Here is a 16,040-nt window from a genome sequence, read left to right as displayed (position 1 = left end):
ATCGATGCACGCGATGTTCCGGCAGTAGGTGATTGTGAAACAGCATCGCTACTTCCAGATCGGTTGCGGTTGGACTTGCGTGGGCTGGAATGCCTGTGCGAGGGCAGGAAGGAAAAGTTCGGTTTCGACTGCGTTGAGTACGAGGGGTCATCCTCGCTGAGATCGCTGTCCGTTTCGCTTCCCATCGCTCCAGCTACTTCTGAGGCCGTTAACTGTCGGAATTCCGGTATTGGGTTGGCTTGGCTTGGTTCGGGCTCGGGCGATTCCTCGCGAACCGCTGCTCGTGCAGGCGCTTTCTTGGTTGATTTCGTTGGTTTCTTTCGCGGTGCCATTTCAGGTGCTTGCTGTTTGCAAAAGACGACGAAGAAGACGAGATATTTTCACTTAAACCTCCACCTTAAAAACAAACAACGGAGGAAGCAGAGACTTGTGCGCCAAAACGCGTCAACCAAGTGCGTGTGTGTGTGTGTCCACAGTTGACCGTTATTTTGAAACCAGATGAAAGTAACGAAAAATGTGTCTTCTTTCTTTCACATAAAATAAAAAGCGAATCTCAAGATGCAAGATGCATTTAAATTAAATAAAATAAAATAATAGTAAGGAAAATAGTGAAAATAAAACCCGTTGGATGACACTTGTCTTCCAGGTGACAGTGTAGGAGAAGGCATGCTGATCCATTTCTTCTTTTTTTTTCTCTTTGTTCTCTTTTTTTTTTACTCAAAACAAATGCGGGCCGGCAGCGATTGAGAAGGATTTTAAAAGAAAAGGTTTTTTCAAGTTTTCGTAGGCCGTACAGAATCTTTCGCTCTTGATCTCCATTTCCCGCAGTTGCCTTTGCGTTGTTGCTACTTCTGAATGCTCACGTCGGTACGTATATATCATTTTGTTCTGTCCATTTTCCAAGCCAAGAGCCTTTTGTTTTTCCGCGAAGAGATTCATTTTTCGCGGGAATTTCGTGATGTTCGTTCCGAGTCCGTTGATTTGCCGGTGCCAAGTGTCAAAACTTTATTAAATTATTGATTAGCGGCGCAGGATTATATCGCTGGTGTTGCCGGTTTGTTCGATGGTTACTATGTAAGCGACGGGTTTAGTATGAAAAGATATCGGGATAAAACATTCAGCCAGCTTTGGCGTGTTGGTCAAAGATCTCCTCCTGCTGTCTCTGTGAAAGGTTGAGTTGAAAGTTGCTCCGCTGAACGAACCCCCACATCTACTGGAGGACACCTGGCCAGGATATTATTTGTATGTGTGCGAGTGCAGTGCTGCGATAACACAAAGTCAATCCTTATCAGAAAATACTCGCAAAAGGATACCGCTGATCGGTCAATCGATTTGAGTTCACCTCTATCGAGAGCACAAGAGACAATTAATTCGATGGGCACGCGGTTGCGAGTGTGAAGCAGCTGAACATGGACTGGTATTTGGGCTTCTCTACGAAGAGCGAAGATGGAGGAGGACGTGAACTCACGCTACACAGCAAGTCTGGAACAAATGGCGGAACTCTAGAGGGAATCCGCTTGCGCTACTTTGATGATGAGGAAGAATCCGACGAAGCGAACGACGACAAGTATGATGCTCTGAACGATGAAACATTCGGTGCGGCAGATAAGGGTGACTGGGAATGCTTTCACGAGCAACTGGTCCGCCTCGAGCTTGACGGCCAGAAGAGAAAGGGCCCCGCTACTGGCATCAATGTGGATGGGGAGAGCCAAAGCAGTGCCACGGATACGTTGTTCGATGACTACGATCTGGATCTGGAGCTGCGTAGTTTCGATTGTTACGAAACGAACGATGAGGCAAGCAGTCGCAGCAGTCCTGGTGTTGCCGGCAGTGGTGATGAGTTGGTGAGCAAGCTTCGGTTGGATCCTAAGATTTGGGACAGTACCATCAAACAAAGTACCCCAAAACCATCGAGCCAGCTCTCTTCGTATCAGCCTAGTGGCCCATCCGGCAGTCAGAACGCGCGTCCTTTGCAAGACATCCCCTCTCCACTGGTTACTATGCTCTCCGTTCAGGATATCGAGAGGAACGTCATCCAGCAGCAGCAACAGCAGAAGCAGTTGGTACAGCAGCAGCACCTGTTATTGCAACAGCAGCAGCTTATCGCACATCAACAGCAGCAGATTCTACATCAAAGCCATCTGCAGGCATCACCACATTTTTCGAAACCAAATGCCTTTCCGCCGGCAATGCCAAAGCAGCAATATAGAACGAATCCGCCCCAAGCTGGCATTCCTGGTATGATGCTGCCATCAATGTCCCCGCATGGAATGCGCACACCATTAGTATCGGCACAGCTACAGGCAACAAACCTAAATCTATTATACCGTGGCTGTGCACCCGGTCCAAGCTTTTTGCCACCACGTGGCCTTGAGGGCCTTCCTGTTAGATACATGCCATATAACATGCTGGCTACGCCGATCTCTACGCCAATGAACAACTTCACGGTGCATCCAGCCTTCGGTCATCCATATGCATACCCAACGGTTTGCAGCCCGTACAGGCCACAGATTCCTGTAGTGCCGATTCGGCATCCGGCTTCTCCGTTCCTTTGGTCACCAAACACCTACAACGCCAGAGTTCAGGCACTTGCCGCCAGTAGTGCGTTGCGAAATAATCAATATAATCAGTGTCTCATGCAGGAGATTCAACAGAACCATCCACTGCTTGCACATAACCGGCAGGTGACTGTTGCCGGTCAAAATCAATCGCTGCAGCAGAGTCCGCTTTTTCATGCATATCAAAGCAAGCAGCAAGCAGCGTTGCAACAGCAACAAGAAGCGCTCCAGCAACAGCAACGGCCAAAGGACATTGGTGACGGATTGCAAGCAGGGGATTATGATGAATACGCTAACATAATGAGCAATAGAGAGAAGCTGTGGCTGGTTGGCTTACAATGGGCTCAGCTAAACCTCGAAATACCGTACTATAGCGATTACTATTTCACGATGCACAGGCACCGATTGGCGGCATTGAAAAGCAACCGGACTGCTTTGACGCAGTGCAATACCGACACACTGTCGAAATTGGCGAAGAGCTTAGGCCCAATGGGTATGGTTCTAAATCCATTCTGTTTGATAAGCGCCAATTACTGTCGCAATGGTTTGGAGGGAAAGCAGGTGGCAACTGAATCTGGGGACACCAACACACCGTTACGGTGTGAAAATTCCCTTGGCAAGGTGTGTGCCGGTAGTTTCACAACGCCCCGGAAGCTTATCGAGATGAGTACGGACGGTGAAAGCGATCAATCGGCTGGGGCCAATACAGCAAAAGCAACTGCAGAATTTTCATTGATACAGCGCAAGGTTCGCAACGTACTTTTACTGATAGAAAATCTCTACACGCTGGTGCTAAAGATGGAAGATTTGGGCAATCCCCTTGCCGTCGAAGCAGCGCGATTGTTGCACGAGAAAAGGGTACGCGATGGAGAACTTATCGATGCGATTCCGCATGTTGATGAACACGCATTCAGTGGGCTAGCAGACGCGCTAGTGTCCAGCGTTTCACAGGATGCAATATCGGCCATATTGGGAGTACGGAAAGGAAAAACCTTGCTACGACGTGTGCTAACGCTGCTGCGGAATCATTCATTCCGTTGGACACTGTGGATGATGATCTTCAAGGCTGTACCATTCCTTCGACGAAGCGATCGTGTTGATGCCGGTGGTTTTCTCGTTGGGTTGTTCGACGAATTTGAGTGTCAGCTTCGGGACAGCAAGATGCTCAATCTGCTACGCATATCGGAAAGCATCGACAACGATTGCGTGCTTCGATCGATCCGCGACTGCAATTTCGTTATGTCGTCCATCGTCTGCATCATCTTTCAGGTGGAGCTTATCTATGGGCGCAATCCGCACAACATCCAATTCAGCGACCAGGAGCAATGGGTGGCATTTCTCGAGCATGTGCTGAAGGCCATCACCGATGCTGTGCCGCTCGAATGCAGCATAAGGATGCGACCCGACAGCAATATCGTGCACACCCTACGTGTGCATTTCGAACGGTTTGGTTCTCGTATTGATGGATCCGATCTACTGGACTTCATAAGTTCCACAGCGAATGAAAATAATGGAAATGCTAGTGGTCGAAATTAGCAGAATAAGATATTAGGCACTCGATAGCCATGCTTTGAATTCTTGCTCAATGTCTGTTTACATTGAAATGATGATTAGTGTCTTATGTAGGTTATTAAAAAGGAAAACAACCGGTGAAATAACATTTCGTAGCAAAATGTTAAAATGTTTTGAACTTAAACTCTGCTAGTAAACTCTGTGCCTTGGCTTTAGAAGTAAATGATCTGTCATTTGCCTACTTATTAATCCTATTATTGCAATGATTTATCATTGTATTGTGTGTGTGCAGGAATCTCTATGTTGGCTTGAGTTAGCCAAAACCCACTAAAACAAAAACAAAACCACCTAAAAACCCAAAGGTTTAAATGTAAATAAGCTATTTGCGATCGTTCGCAGATGTGATATGATGTGATTTAGTTGGAGATCCGGAGCAACCGAAGGTTGATGAATTTAAATTAACGGAAAGGTAATGTTACATTCTCAGCACGCAATCAAATCAATATCAAGATGTCCCTTGAGTTGGTTAAAAGGGGTGAATGAAACTACTATGGACTGAAATCGGGGGCGATAGGGAGATTTAATTGAAAGTTTCATAGATTGGCGCTTTCGAATTAGTAAACAACAGGTATAGGTGTTTTTCTTCGGATTAAAATGTTCGTTTTCCAAATTCCTATTCAGCACACTACACTGAATTTGATATTGGTAATAATGTTGTGTTTACGTTAACATCTTTGGTGATGTAGAATTGAAGAGATACTAGCTGTAGATAGGAAGTGTTTAGCTTCTTACACGCTCTTAACGCTTTTAGAGAGATGTAAGCAAATGAATTGTTTCACAGAAATAAACTGCAAGTATGAAGAGAACTGAACTATGATCTGAGTGTGATTTCCGAAATCCTTGTTTTGTAATTCGTCATTGAGTCTATTAGTGTTTTAAGAACTTCATGAATAACACGTTTTTTTTATTTGTTGCAGGAGATCATATTATCGTCACCATGTCCCAGACGTCTAATAGTACTTTGAGTGTTCTGGACCGAGATGTCTGCATGCTGCTGGTCGAAATGCGTTCGGATAAGGTAACCGTTCGCCAGAAAGCTGTCAGTAGAATGCTGATGATTGCGAACGGTCGTACCGAAGAGTTCTCATCCTACATCGACTCGGAGCAGTTTGAAACGGGTTGGAATGATGTATTCGATGCCACCTACCACAGCATACTAAAGCAAGCCCATTCCACCAGTGCTACTGTGAAGGGCAAAAACGACGATTATGTCGTGCTCATACACAAAATAGCCGAGTGTGCCATGCTGGGAGATGCGGCCCGTCTTACATTCCAACAATTGATCGATTACGCACTTCAAGGGCTTGAGGATGATGCTATCAGGACGCATTTTGGGCTTTGTTTCGTACAGCTAATACAAAAGCACGTGCTGGGAGTGAAGTGGGATCTTACAACCATTTCTTACGAGCATTGGCGATGTAAGTGGCCTTGATGATGTCCTTTGTAGCATCTAGACTTATTAGATTTATTTTCTTTCTCCATTACAGCTCTAATTGATAAGTGCTTCGTGCTGCTGGATGATGTCCAACTGGGAAAACAAGTGCTTCAATGTCTTTCTCTGGCTATTCGCAAATTCCTCGGGAACTGCTCTAAAACCACGTTCCTGGCAAATTATTTTCCTCGGTTGATGGAACAAATTCGCCATACTGAGAAGAACAAAAGCATGCATGAACTGATCGGAATTGCATTGCATGTAGTGCAGGCCGTAAGTTAAAGTAATTTCCAATATTTGCAACGATGTGCACACATTCGATCTTATTCATTATTCGCTTCAGGTTGCTGTGGATGGCAGGGTAAAAGCGCAGACTTTCGTATCCTCCCTAAAACCATACCTTGTGAAGGCATACGAAGTCAAGATGGCGGATGAACAGAAAATTGTTCTATTTCGCTTAATGCACCTTTCGTTGATACTTGATAGCCCAGGAGGTAATCTTCGGCCAGTGCAGGACGATAGACTGACGGACGAGTTGCCTGCTCCTTCAATCGTTCCGCAAGAGCGAAGCAAACAGTTGCGCCAGTTATTCTCCATTGTTTCGGCGGAACTGAAGGAACTACTGTCGAGGAGCTACGCTCCAAAGTATACAACTCCGGAACGAGAAATGAAATTTGTGGACGGATTCCTTGATTTTGCTGCTAGACTGTGCTATACGGTAGTTAGTTGTTGTTGAAGATCGATCCATGTGTACATCTATAACTTTTTTCCATTTTTTATATCATATCATTTCTTCAAGATTTATTGGGATGAAAATGGATGCGTGGTAAACGAAGAGAGTGGAGAATCTTCGTCAAAAAGGGCTAAAAAATGTAGGAAACTACAAAGCTTGATGGATTTTGCTAACACGACCTCCAGTCCGAATAACATGTGCTGGTGAGTTTTAATGTTTGTTGTTAATTGTAATCGCGTATCGCATATTTTATTTCTTGGTTTTCAAGGTTAATAATTCTTTCGCTTCTTCTGGAACGACATTGCATGGAACCACTACAACCGGAAGACTTTCAGCCGCTGTTGCAGCAGCTGAGCGAACTACAACCTGCAGTACAATCTGTCGAGCAGCATCGAGCATTCTACCGTTGCTGCGAGGCATTGTTACAGTATGAAGAAACACGGATGATCCGTTCCTCAATGGGCGATGCACAGTTTTGCGGTGATTTGTGGAGCATGATTCTCAAAGCCGCCTGTCGGTCTAGCTCCAGTACATCATTGGCCATTGCCGAGGAAAGCTGTAGACTAATGCAGCTTTTGATTCGATACCGCAAGTATCCAAGCATTGATTTACTGCATGATACAATACTAGAAGGTTTTTACTCGAATGCCATCAAAAAGACCAATGCCAGTGCTAGCTGTTTGCAGTCTATTCTGGAAAAGTTGTCCGGTATTGACTGCTTATCGGGTGGTAAGGATGAAGTGTTGAAAAAAATGTTCGATTATCTGTACCTTGGCCCTGGAAAAGAAAAAGAAATTATTCACGGAAAGATACGGTTGAATACGAAGCTGCTCGCAAATATCTCCGTCCTGGCTGTGGTGACCAAACATGTTGGTAATGAACCACAAATCGACGACCACCATCTTCTATGTTCCGGTTTGCTGACAGAAGAATACGTCGAAGGTGATCGCCACTTGCGGCTGCTCGAACGAAGGCTACTGCTTCAGAATGTGGATCAGTTGATTATGTCGGAAGAGGCTGAGCAGGAAATCGAAGCAGGACCACTGGTTACGTACAATGTGAATGAGGCCTTATTCGATCGTCTGTGTAGTTATCTGAATTTCGATAAGAATGTACTGCCCGAAGAGGACAAAATGGTTAATGCACCGCTTCTGGAAGACATGTGCTACGACCTGGAACTCTATATGCAAATTTTCAACATTCTGATGCACCATCAAGCCCACACAAATGAGCAATTTCGACGACTCCCAGTGATTAAGAAGGTATTACTCAAACTACAGCTGCTCAACATGGGCTTCCAACGGTTGCTGGAGCATGATCCTTCGTTCTGCACTAACGAAGCTACCATTATTGGTGAACGGTTGCTGGCCATCTTCCGAGGTCCATATCATCCTGCGGTTGCAATAGTGCTACAAGCAGCCGATATCTCATCCATCCTGAAGTGGTGCAGAAATCATATCGACTTAGAACCCCACGACGATTCAGAACATGTAGAGCGCATCACCCTGGATCAACTACCGACTGGGCAACATGTTCATCGATGCTACTTGCACACCATGATCCATTATCTGCAGTATGAAGGGGCTGTGCTTGCCGCAGATGTGCATGATATGCTAGAACATCTTGAACTAAACGTTTACAGCAGCTTGGACGTGTTTTATATTTTCGATCTATGTCGTATCTTGCTTCGTCATCCATCAAACGAGATTGTAGCCGATTGGGTGCTGAAACATTTGATTAGTGTGTGTAAGGTACATCACACGAATGCGGGCATAACGGAAGAAATCATAGATTTGTATGCCGGTAAGTGTGTGCTCCGTTTCCGCTAGGATAGGTGGTATTAGATTGTACTAAAATAAATCCTGTCTTTACAGATCTCGTCCGGTTTGTAAGCCCATATGAATCCATGATAAAAAACGTGACCATCGTGCTCAATTCATTCGTGAAGAAATGTAAACAGCATATCTATTCTGCCGAGCTACAGGGCAAAATAATTGCCCAGATTAAGCATTTACTCCGAGCCTATCCGCTAGACTTTGAGCAACCGATGCACGAGCAGCTATATACCGGGCTAGTGCCTCTTCTAAACAGCTCTTGCTACTGCATCAAGATGGAGGTTGTGCGAAACTTTCTACACATTTTCCATTCCGCTTGGGTGTACGGTAAAGATGCGCAGGTATCGCGAAGCTACTATAATTTTCTGACCATGTTGTATGAATTGGTGGACTTCGAGGTGATTAGCAGCATCAACGATTTAGACGAACGGACGAATGCAGTGAGCGGTTTGCTGCAGTTGCTGCTGGCTACATTTCGCGTTTGCTATGAACTCAGGAGACGCTCCCTTCAAGACTTCATTCTGTTGACTTTGCATGGGAAATTGAGAGATGGTATGTGCAGAATTCTTTTGTGTGGATAATTTCCTTCCTTTTTAAAGATAGCCTATTATTTCGCTATGCAGCCAAAGTAGCTACGCTGATACGTCATGTGAGCGTTGTGAGTCGTATTGAAATCGTCAAGGTTGCCCAGACAAACATAGACGGTCTGTTGGATGTTTGGCTTGCGAAGGACTACAGCCTGAAAGATTTCCCCTGTCGTCTGACTGGTGCCTCTGGATCGATTGAAAATTTCGTACAAATGCACCGCAAAGGTATAGCGTTTGCAATGCTCTGCATGCATCCTGATCGCTTCCAGTCGTTCTGCCAGTCGGTAATCGGTGTAGAGTACGAAGCCATGACAAAAGTGAGTAATGGCAGAAGTTGATTTCTCCTGCGCATGACGGTTATGTGAACACCATTTCCTGATCAATGTCTGCTTCTTCAGCTAATCTTACCTCGCAGTTTAGCATTCCTACTTCCCTGGTTGGCTAAGTGCGCGGAATTGGCACCGAAATACGAGACCATCGCCAACCAGGTACAAAAAGCTCTGACTCCGTTCCTGCGCAAGATGGACTTAAAATCGCAGCTATTTGATGTTATGAAGCATCTCATATATCGAATGAAGGATGCAAATGAATTGGAAAAGCTTCTCGAACAGGAGATTGCGTGGTACAAAGATGATTATCAGTCCGTTAGCTACATCCATTACTCCCAATCAATGGTTTACTTACGGCAACAGATTCTGAAAGCAGATGGAACCACGGCGACGGTTCCGCTACTTAGTTACCTCTGCCAGGACAGCAGACAATCGTTAGTCGAACGATTGCTGTCCCATGTGAAGCGGTGGCTTTGGGGTAGCGAAGAAATGCAACAAAAGGTAATTCATTTGTTGCAGTACGTTACCGTGGTGGAACAGTTGCGAGAGTACATTGATCAACAGAGCAACGGATCGTTTGCCAAGTATCTCGTCCGCGAAGTGATATACTTCCTCGGTAACTTACTGAGCACTGTACCCAGACTCCGCTTAGCCATCGTGAATTGTTTCGAGCGTGTGCTGAAGCTATTCTCTGCAAAGGCACATGCAATTCTCTCCATACATCTACATTTTATTGCATCGTCTCTGCTGGAGGTAGAGGTATTGGATAGTGCTTCAAAACTTTCCGGAAATTGCCTTGCACTGCTCCGTTTTCTCATCGTCGACCAATCGGAATTGTATCCGGAAGCAATAGCGAAGCTCAATTATTTCCCCGCCGATGATCGTTTTGCTGAGCTGCGTACCGTTATTGAGCTGCACAAAACACAAGGCCACGGTAGCGCGGTTTGCTCCTTGAAGGATGAAATTGTCGGGTTACTGGAACTGCCTTACCTGCGTTACGAAGATCTTGCTGCTCTTAGGCTTGTGGTAAGAGACTTGGTTATATAGAGACTGGCACATCGATCACTCGTGTAAATCTTTGCCTTTATTGTAGATCATCAACAAATGCAACGAATTGAATGATCTTTGCAAGGAGATCGGATCTTCGGGCGATGAGAGTGTTCTGCATCCGCTTGTTTTCAAGCTGCTGGATGTTGTTCGTAGTTCTAGTTTTGATAAGGTAAAAAGTTGCGAAGGAGAAACATTCAGCACGCTAGTAACTCGTTATCAACACATCCACAGAAATCAATCGAAGCTATGAGGTGCCTGGGGGAGCTAGGACCTCTCGATCTGAAATCCATGCAGCTGAAGTCAGATGTTGAATCGATTGTCTACGAAACGGTTAGTAGAAGCGTATATAATAGAAAATACCATTTCATTTTTAATTTTACAATCTCGACAGATTGACACATTTGACAACGCTGTGGAAAGGTGTGCCGAGATCATATTGACCGAGCTTGATGAGATGCTTACTAGTAAGAATGTTACCGTCGGTCGTAATGCCTCGCTCGCTGCCTACGAACTGCTGCACGGAAAAACGTTTCATTCGGCTGTTGGTGAGATGATGCATAACATTTCCCGTTAGCGGTTCAATGATAATGTGGAACTTCGTTTTGCGTTATGTTTTTGCAGCCAAACTACCCACCATGAGCATATTTCGCGGACAATCAACAGCCGAAGTATCCTTGTTTAGCTATTGCGAAGGCAGCGTCCCACAATTGACTTCCTCTCTCGTTAAAAAATGCATTGGTTATCATTCCTTTGTGGAGCAAGTGTGCACCATTTTATTGAAATTTTTAAGGAATGAAATGCTTAAAGTTTTGGTCGTGTACGATCAAGGGTTTGCCGAAAAACTAGTTCCGTTGCTGATTCAAGCTTCGCTGAAATTGTGTAAAGATGCGGTAAACAAGGAAATTGGTCGTTTCGTGAGTTGAATTGTTGACCATTTGAAAGGAATTGTTCAATTTATCTATAAATGCTTTTCATTCTTTTAGATTAATAACTTTTTTGCCATGTTCACTGTCAACGGGCAAGACGGTTACGTTCTATTTAATGATTCCAAATCGATACAGTTGATGCTGACGGTGGTTGAATGTGTCCGAATCAACAATGAAATGTGAGTATCGATTATTTCACCGCATTCTTAAGCTGACTTTATCGGCTGGAACTCTTTCTTTCTTTCTTTCGTATGTACAGTTTTCCTCAGTTCAGGATTAATTTGGACTATCTGAAAATAGCAAACGCCGCCCGCTACTGTCAGGCTCATTTTAAATCCATCATCTATTGTGAGCTTTGGCATCACAGTCTAGACAAAAAAAGAAGCGCTGAGAATGATCGCCAACTTATGGAGATCATGCGATCCTCCCATATAGCCATCGGTGTAAACGATGCTGTGAAAGAGTTTCTCAATCCGCGCACTGAGCGTACAGAGTACTATCAGTTGGAGCAAAAGTACAACCGTGCCCTCGTGTTTCGGGATGCTAGCGGAAGTCTTATCAATCCAGGTGACATCGGCGTCGATCGCTCAATCACCTTGCAACTGCTAAAGGACTCCAGTCTTTATGGTTTGGCGCGGTACTTTAACCAAAATGAGAAGGAGATTGATTACGAATGCGCCTGGCGGCTCGCCGATTGGTCCGCAGCAATTGATATTAGTGAAAACGCTGATCCTTCGATCGTTCAATGTGGCCCAGCAGTGGCAGACAAGCTGTTTGAACGTTCGCATTATAAAGCGTTGAAAAGCCTAACGCTTAAGGATGAACTAGCTGCCGAGAGTGCTATTTCGGAGGCGCGGCGAGCTATTGCTGAACTGTTGAAACATACGAGCACGGAATCGATGAAACACATCTACACCACTCTGTGTCGCCTGAGGCAACTGGGGCAAATTGAAGATTTCGGTGAAATTCTATTTCAAAAGCAAATCGATTGTGAGCAGGATCTGCTAGATAAGTGGAACCAACAGGACTCTCTGCCGTATAGTGAGTTTGAACTGCAGGAGCAAATACTATCACAGCGATGGTCAATTCTGCAGACGACTGTTGGTCGGACTCAACAAAATTGGTTACTCGGTGCCATGTGTAATACGCTGTTGTTACTGATCCACGAGTCACGCTCGCGTGGGTTGCATGATTGTGCCTTGCGCAATCTAGCACTCATCGAGACGGTCCATCTACCGGCCAATGCTCAGGCGATTGTACTGCTGGAGGATGCGCAACTGAACTGGGGCATGGGAAATCATAAGCTGGCATGTGATCGTGCCATGGACGTACTGGAGAATAAACAGTACTGCGACAAAATGGTCAATGCCGTCGCCCTGCGCCTACATGGTCAGTTCCAAGCGGAAAGTGATTCCAAAGAGCTGGTAACGCTGCGCAGCGACTTTTTTGACAAATCACTACTATTTGTACGACAACTTAAATCACAAGGAGACTGGTCCGCGCAAAAGGTTGTCCAAAGTATGGTTCCGTATAGTCATCGGTGCTTCGAAAGTGACCGTAATTTTACAGTTGTACACACGGTGGCCAAATACGCTGATCGTGAGTTTGTTCGGGTACGTATATGACAGTTTGATAAAAAAAAAAATTTCAAGTATTTGTATACCTTATCCTTTTAGCTAAGCAAGTACTGCAAGTCACAGGAATGGAGAATGCGTCGTGATAATATTAATAAAATGGAGAACGAGCTAGAACAACTAAAACTGGAAGCGACCAAAGCGGCGGACAAGGAACAACGTGATATGAGGAGGCTCGCGGCGTTGATGCAAAAGAACATGCAACGCGATAAAAAAGAAGTGGAAAGAGTGGAACAAGACCGTCGAAACTATCTGTTGATGGCCTTGCAGTATTATATAGACTATAGCGGACAGAGTACGATTGAGAGCGACTTTGTAATTTTTCGTATTATAGCTTTGTGGCTAAATAATCTGCATGAGGCCGGTGTTCAGCAGATGATGAATGACAGAATACAAGCCATTCCATCATTCAAGTTCGTTCCCGTTCTACCACAGCTGGCTCCAAGATTGAGCACGAAATCATCAGTAGGTGCCATCGTACACAGTACGCTGGTACGGTGTACTCTAGCGCATCCGCACCATACGCTACCATACGTGTTCGCACAGCTACACGCATTCAAGGACCAAAGTGGCATTGAGTAAGTGGCAATGACGCACCAACGATGTTCATCAACGCTGATTAACGCTTCTTCCATTTTAGTGTTTCACGCGATGATCGTCTTATGGGTGCAAAAAAGCTGTACGGTGATCTCTTGAAGTTATCGGATGTGCGCCCAATTATCGAGCAGATGGATCGTATGAACCAGGCGCTCATTGAGCTGGCGAACAAGAATGTTTCTGGGAGTGCGAGTTTTCAACAGTACAATATGACGAGCAAGGACAAGCTACGATCGCTAAAGGATCTAGAAAGCATTCACTGTCCCACGGTTGGGCTTCGTGTGAGCGAAACGGGTGACTATAAGAACGCGATAATAGGTATTGTTAAATGGGAGCAAACTATCATCGGTGTCGGTGGCATTAATGCTCCGAAAAAGCTCAAGTGTCTTTGCGCAGATGGGAAGGTGCGCACGCAGTTGTTGAAGGGCAAAGACGATATGCGTCAGGATGCGGTAATGCAGCAAGTGTTTGGTATTATAAACGTTTTGCTGCGCCACGACAAAGAAACGGCACGGAGGCAGCTGTCCATACGGACATATAAGGTTGTTCCACTATCGCGCCAGAGCGGCATACTGGAGTGGTGTGAAAATACGATACCGATTGGTGTGTGGATGGTAAGTGGTCACAAAAAGTATCGCCCGCAAGATTATGATCCATCGGAGGCACGCAAACGCTTCCAAGAGGTAAGTGCAACAAGAAGAGAGGGACATGTGAGATCATTGAATAATCCATTCCATACTTACTCCGGCAGAACGCTCAACCGGGGAAGACGTTCGACGACAAGCTGAACAACTATCGCAGTATTTGTAAGCGGTTGCAACCGGTCTTTCGGTATTACTTCCTCGAGCATTATCTCAAGCCAGGCGATTGGTTCGCGCGTCGCCAGAAGTACGTGAAGAGTGTCGCTACGAGCTCGATGATTGGTTACATCCTCGGTATCGGTGATCGGCACGTGCAGAACATCCTGATCGACAAGCGGACGGCTGAGGTAATTCACATCGATTTTGGAATTGCGTTCGAGTTAGGCAAAAATTTACCAACACCGGAAACCGTTCCATTCCGTTTGACGCGCGATCTCGTCGACGGTATGGGGATGACCGGGGTTGAGGGTGTTTTCAAAAAGTAAGTCAATGGTGGTAATCTGCTAATAAGAACTCAAGGGTATTAACCTGCAGTTACCATTGCTAGGTCTTGTGAGAAAACGATGGAAGTGCTCAGGAGCAACCAAGCTCCGATTATTACCATACTGGAGGTGCTGTTGCACGATCCGCTCTACTCCTGGAATGTGCTGTCGAACAAAAGGGCAAACCAGCGCCAGCTGCAGGATTCGCAACCGGACTCCACCGGCTGCAACGAAATGCGTTACGTGCAACAAACATCGGATGTCAACGTTACGGCGGAGCGTGCCCTGATGTTGGTGACGAAGAAGTTGGAGGGTATGGAAGATGATAAGTACATCTCGATCGAAGGACAGGTTCAAAAGCTGATTTTCGCCGCTACCAACGACCGGAACCTGTGCCAGCTGTTCCACGGCTTCCAACCTTATCTATGAAACTATGTTGTGTTGCGCGATAACAATAGAAGTATTACTTTATTTTCCTTTTCGCTGTGCAGAAAGGTTCTTAAAAATCGAGTTGAGGTAGCATGGTTCAGAAGGATAACGAAAATGGTATTGACCTGTACATCCGAATAGGGCAAGATGACTCTTCCGTTGACTGTAATGTTAACCTCCAGTCACTTCAATAGATGTACCGTTAACGTAGCTGCTTCTATCCGATGCAAGAAAAGCAGCTACTTCCGCAATTTCTGAAAGAAAAACACAAAATCCACAATTATCTAACTGACTCCAGATAGTAACTCGATCGCTACCCTGCTCACCTTCCGGTTGACCGAAGCGACGCAAAGCGCACTGCATAATCATAATGTCCTTTACCTTCTGCGGCACGGTATCCGTCATCGGCGTTTGGATGAAACCGGGAACAACCGCATTCACGCGGATGTTGTACCTGCCGAATTCACGTGCCACCACCTTGGTCATAGCCTCAACACCAGCCTTGCTCGGTGAGTAGTTCGATTGTCCGATGTTACCGGTCCGTGCGACGATCGAGGAAACGTTCACCATCGATCCGGCCAGCCCGTGATCGATCATGGCACGTCCGAAGCGCTGCAGCATCAACCAGGTACCCTTCAGATTCACGTCGATGACAGCTTCAAAATCTGCCTCCGGCATTTTCAGCAGAAAGTTATCCCTGGTTATGCCGGCCGCATTAACGACCACCGTCGGGGGTCGCTTGTACCGTTCCAGCAAGCTACCCAGCACCGCATCGATACTGTCACCCGAGCTTACGTCCATCTCGAAGGCAGCATGATCCACACCGGGCGCCGTAAGATTCGCTATCGTTTCCTGTGCTGCCTGCCCATTACGGTCGACTCCAATGACAATCGCACCATCCCGTGATAACAGACGGCTCGTCGCTCGTCCAATTCCAGAGCCCGCTCCTACGATGAGATGGTTTTACATAATCGTTCCAGGTGGGATTTCGTATGCGCTGCTGTTCTGGCCGATCCTGACGCTTTATCCTTCCTCAACACTTACCGGTAACTAGTGCAAGCTTGCCGGCGAGAGGTGATGGCATCGTTGAGGATAAGAGATTACAACAAACTACAATAGAAAACTAAACAAACAAATCGCACAAACACCGAATCGCAGCGGTCACGTTGAGAACACAAACAAAACTGTGTGAGCTGTGGGGCGCGCGATGTGACAGATAAAGTCGCCAGCCAGAT

General features: G+C 45.8%; 4 protein-coding genes across 4 annotated transcripts in view; 2 read left to right on the top strand and 2 right to left on the bottom strand.

Annotated features, from left to right (window-relative positions):
* The window catches only part of LOC126573026 (uncharacterized), a 2,908-nt gene extending 2,484 nt beyond the window's left edge, over positions 1–424 (bottom strand). Inside the window, exon 1 of the mRNA XM_050232808.1 lies at positions 1–424. This exon is cut by the window's left edge and continues 2,484 nt beyond it. Coding sequence (XP_050088765.1) covers positions 1–332 — 332 coding nt within the window. The 5' untranslated portion in view covers positions 333–424.
* Positions 425–757: 333 nt separating this feature from the next.
* LOC126573009 (serine/threonine-protein kinase ATM) lies at positions 758–14,855 on the top strand. Its single transcript, XM_050232771.1, has 19 exons — positions 758–867; positions 5,048–5,548; positions 5,618–5,835; positions 5,906–6,280; positions 6,362–6,498; positions 6,564–8,098; positions 8,170–8,682; positions 8,754–9,034; positions 9,116–10,072; positions 10,140–10,265; positions 10,328–10,426; positions 10,488–10,641; positions 10,718–11,010; positions 11,080–11,201; positions 11,282–12,635; positions 12,699–13,234; positions 13,297–13,936; positions 14,005–14,375; positions 14,442–14,855. The coding sequence occupies exons 2-19, from the start codon at positions 5,068–5,070 to the stop codon at positions 14,803–14,805; spliced, it is 8,556 nt and encodes a 2,851-aa protein (XP_050088728.1). The 5' UTR covers positions 758–867; positions 5,048–5,067; the 3' UTR covers positions 14,806–14,855.
* On the top strand, positions 1,058–4,726 carry LOC126577041 (protein PAT1 homolog 1-like). Its single transcript, XM_050238436.1, has one exon. It carries the CDS (start codon positions 1,410–1,412, stop codon positions 4,092–4,094), a length of 2,685 nt encoding a protein of 894 aa, XP_050094393.1. The 5' UTR covers positions 1,058–1,409; the 3' UTR covers positions 4,095–4,726.
* On the bottom strand, positions 14,831–16,004 carry LOC126573028 (estradiol 17-beta-dehydrogenase 8). Its single transcript, XM_050232810.1, has 3 exons — positions 15,850–16,004; positions 15,132–15,752; positions 14,831–15,059 (listed from the first exon to the last, which is right to left on the bottom strand). Exons 1-3 carry the CDS (start codon positions 15,887–15,889, stop codon positions 14,977–14,979), a joined length of 744 nt encoding a protein of 247 aa, XP_050088767.1. The 5' UTR covers positions 15,890–16,004; the 3' UTR covers positions 14,831–14,976.
* Between the last annotated feature and the right edge of the window lie 36 nt (positions 16,005–16,040).

The sequence above is a fragment of the Anopheles aquasalis genome, chromosome 2 (genome assembly GCF_943734665.1).
Source record: "Anopheles aquasalis chromosome 2, idAnoAquaMG_Q_19, whole genome shotgun sequence".
NCBI lineage: Eukaryota > Metazoa > Arthropoda > Insecta > Diptera > Culicidae > Anopheles > Anopheles aquasalis.
The sequence above is the reverse complement of the archived record's forward strand: the minus strand, read 5'-3'. Positions and strand labels throughout refer to the sequence as shown.

Coding starts and splice junctions, on each gene's coding strand:
- LOC126577041 (XM_050238436.1), top strand. CDS start 1,410: ATGGACTGGTATTTGGGCTTCTCTACGAAGAGCGAAGATGGAGGAGGA.
- LOC126573028 (XM_050232810.1), bottom strand. CDS start 15,889: ATGCCATCACCTCTCGCCGGCAAGCTTGCACTAGTTACCG. Junction 15,753..15,849: donor CAAGCTTGCACTAGTTACCG/GTAAGTGTTGAG, acceptor ATCTCATCGTAG/GAGCGGGCTCTGGAATTGGA. Junction 15,060..15,131: donor TCGCTTCGGTCAACCGGAAG/GTGAGCAGGGTA, acceptor TTTTTCTTTCAG/AAATTGCGGAAGTAGCTGCT.
- LOC126573009 (XM_050232771.1), top strand. CDS start 5,068: ATGTCCCAGACGTCTAATAGTACTTTGAGTGTTCTGGACCGAGATGTC. Junction 8,099..8,169: donor AATCATAGATTTGTATGCCG/GTAAGTGTGTGC, acceptor CTGTCTTTACAG/ATCTCGTCCGGTTTGTAAGC. Junction 11,011..11,079: donor ACAAGGAAATTGGTCGTTTC/GTGAGTTGAATT, acceptor TCATTCTTTTAG/ATTAATAACTTTTTTGCCAT.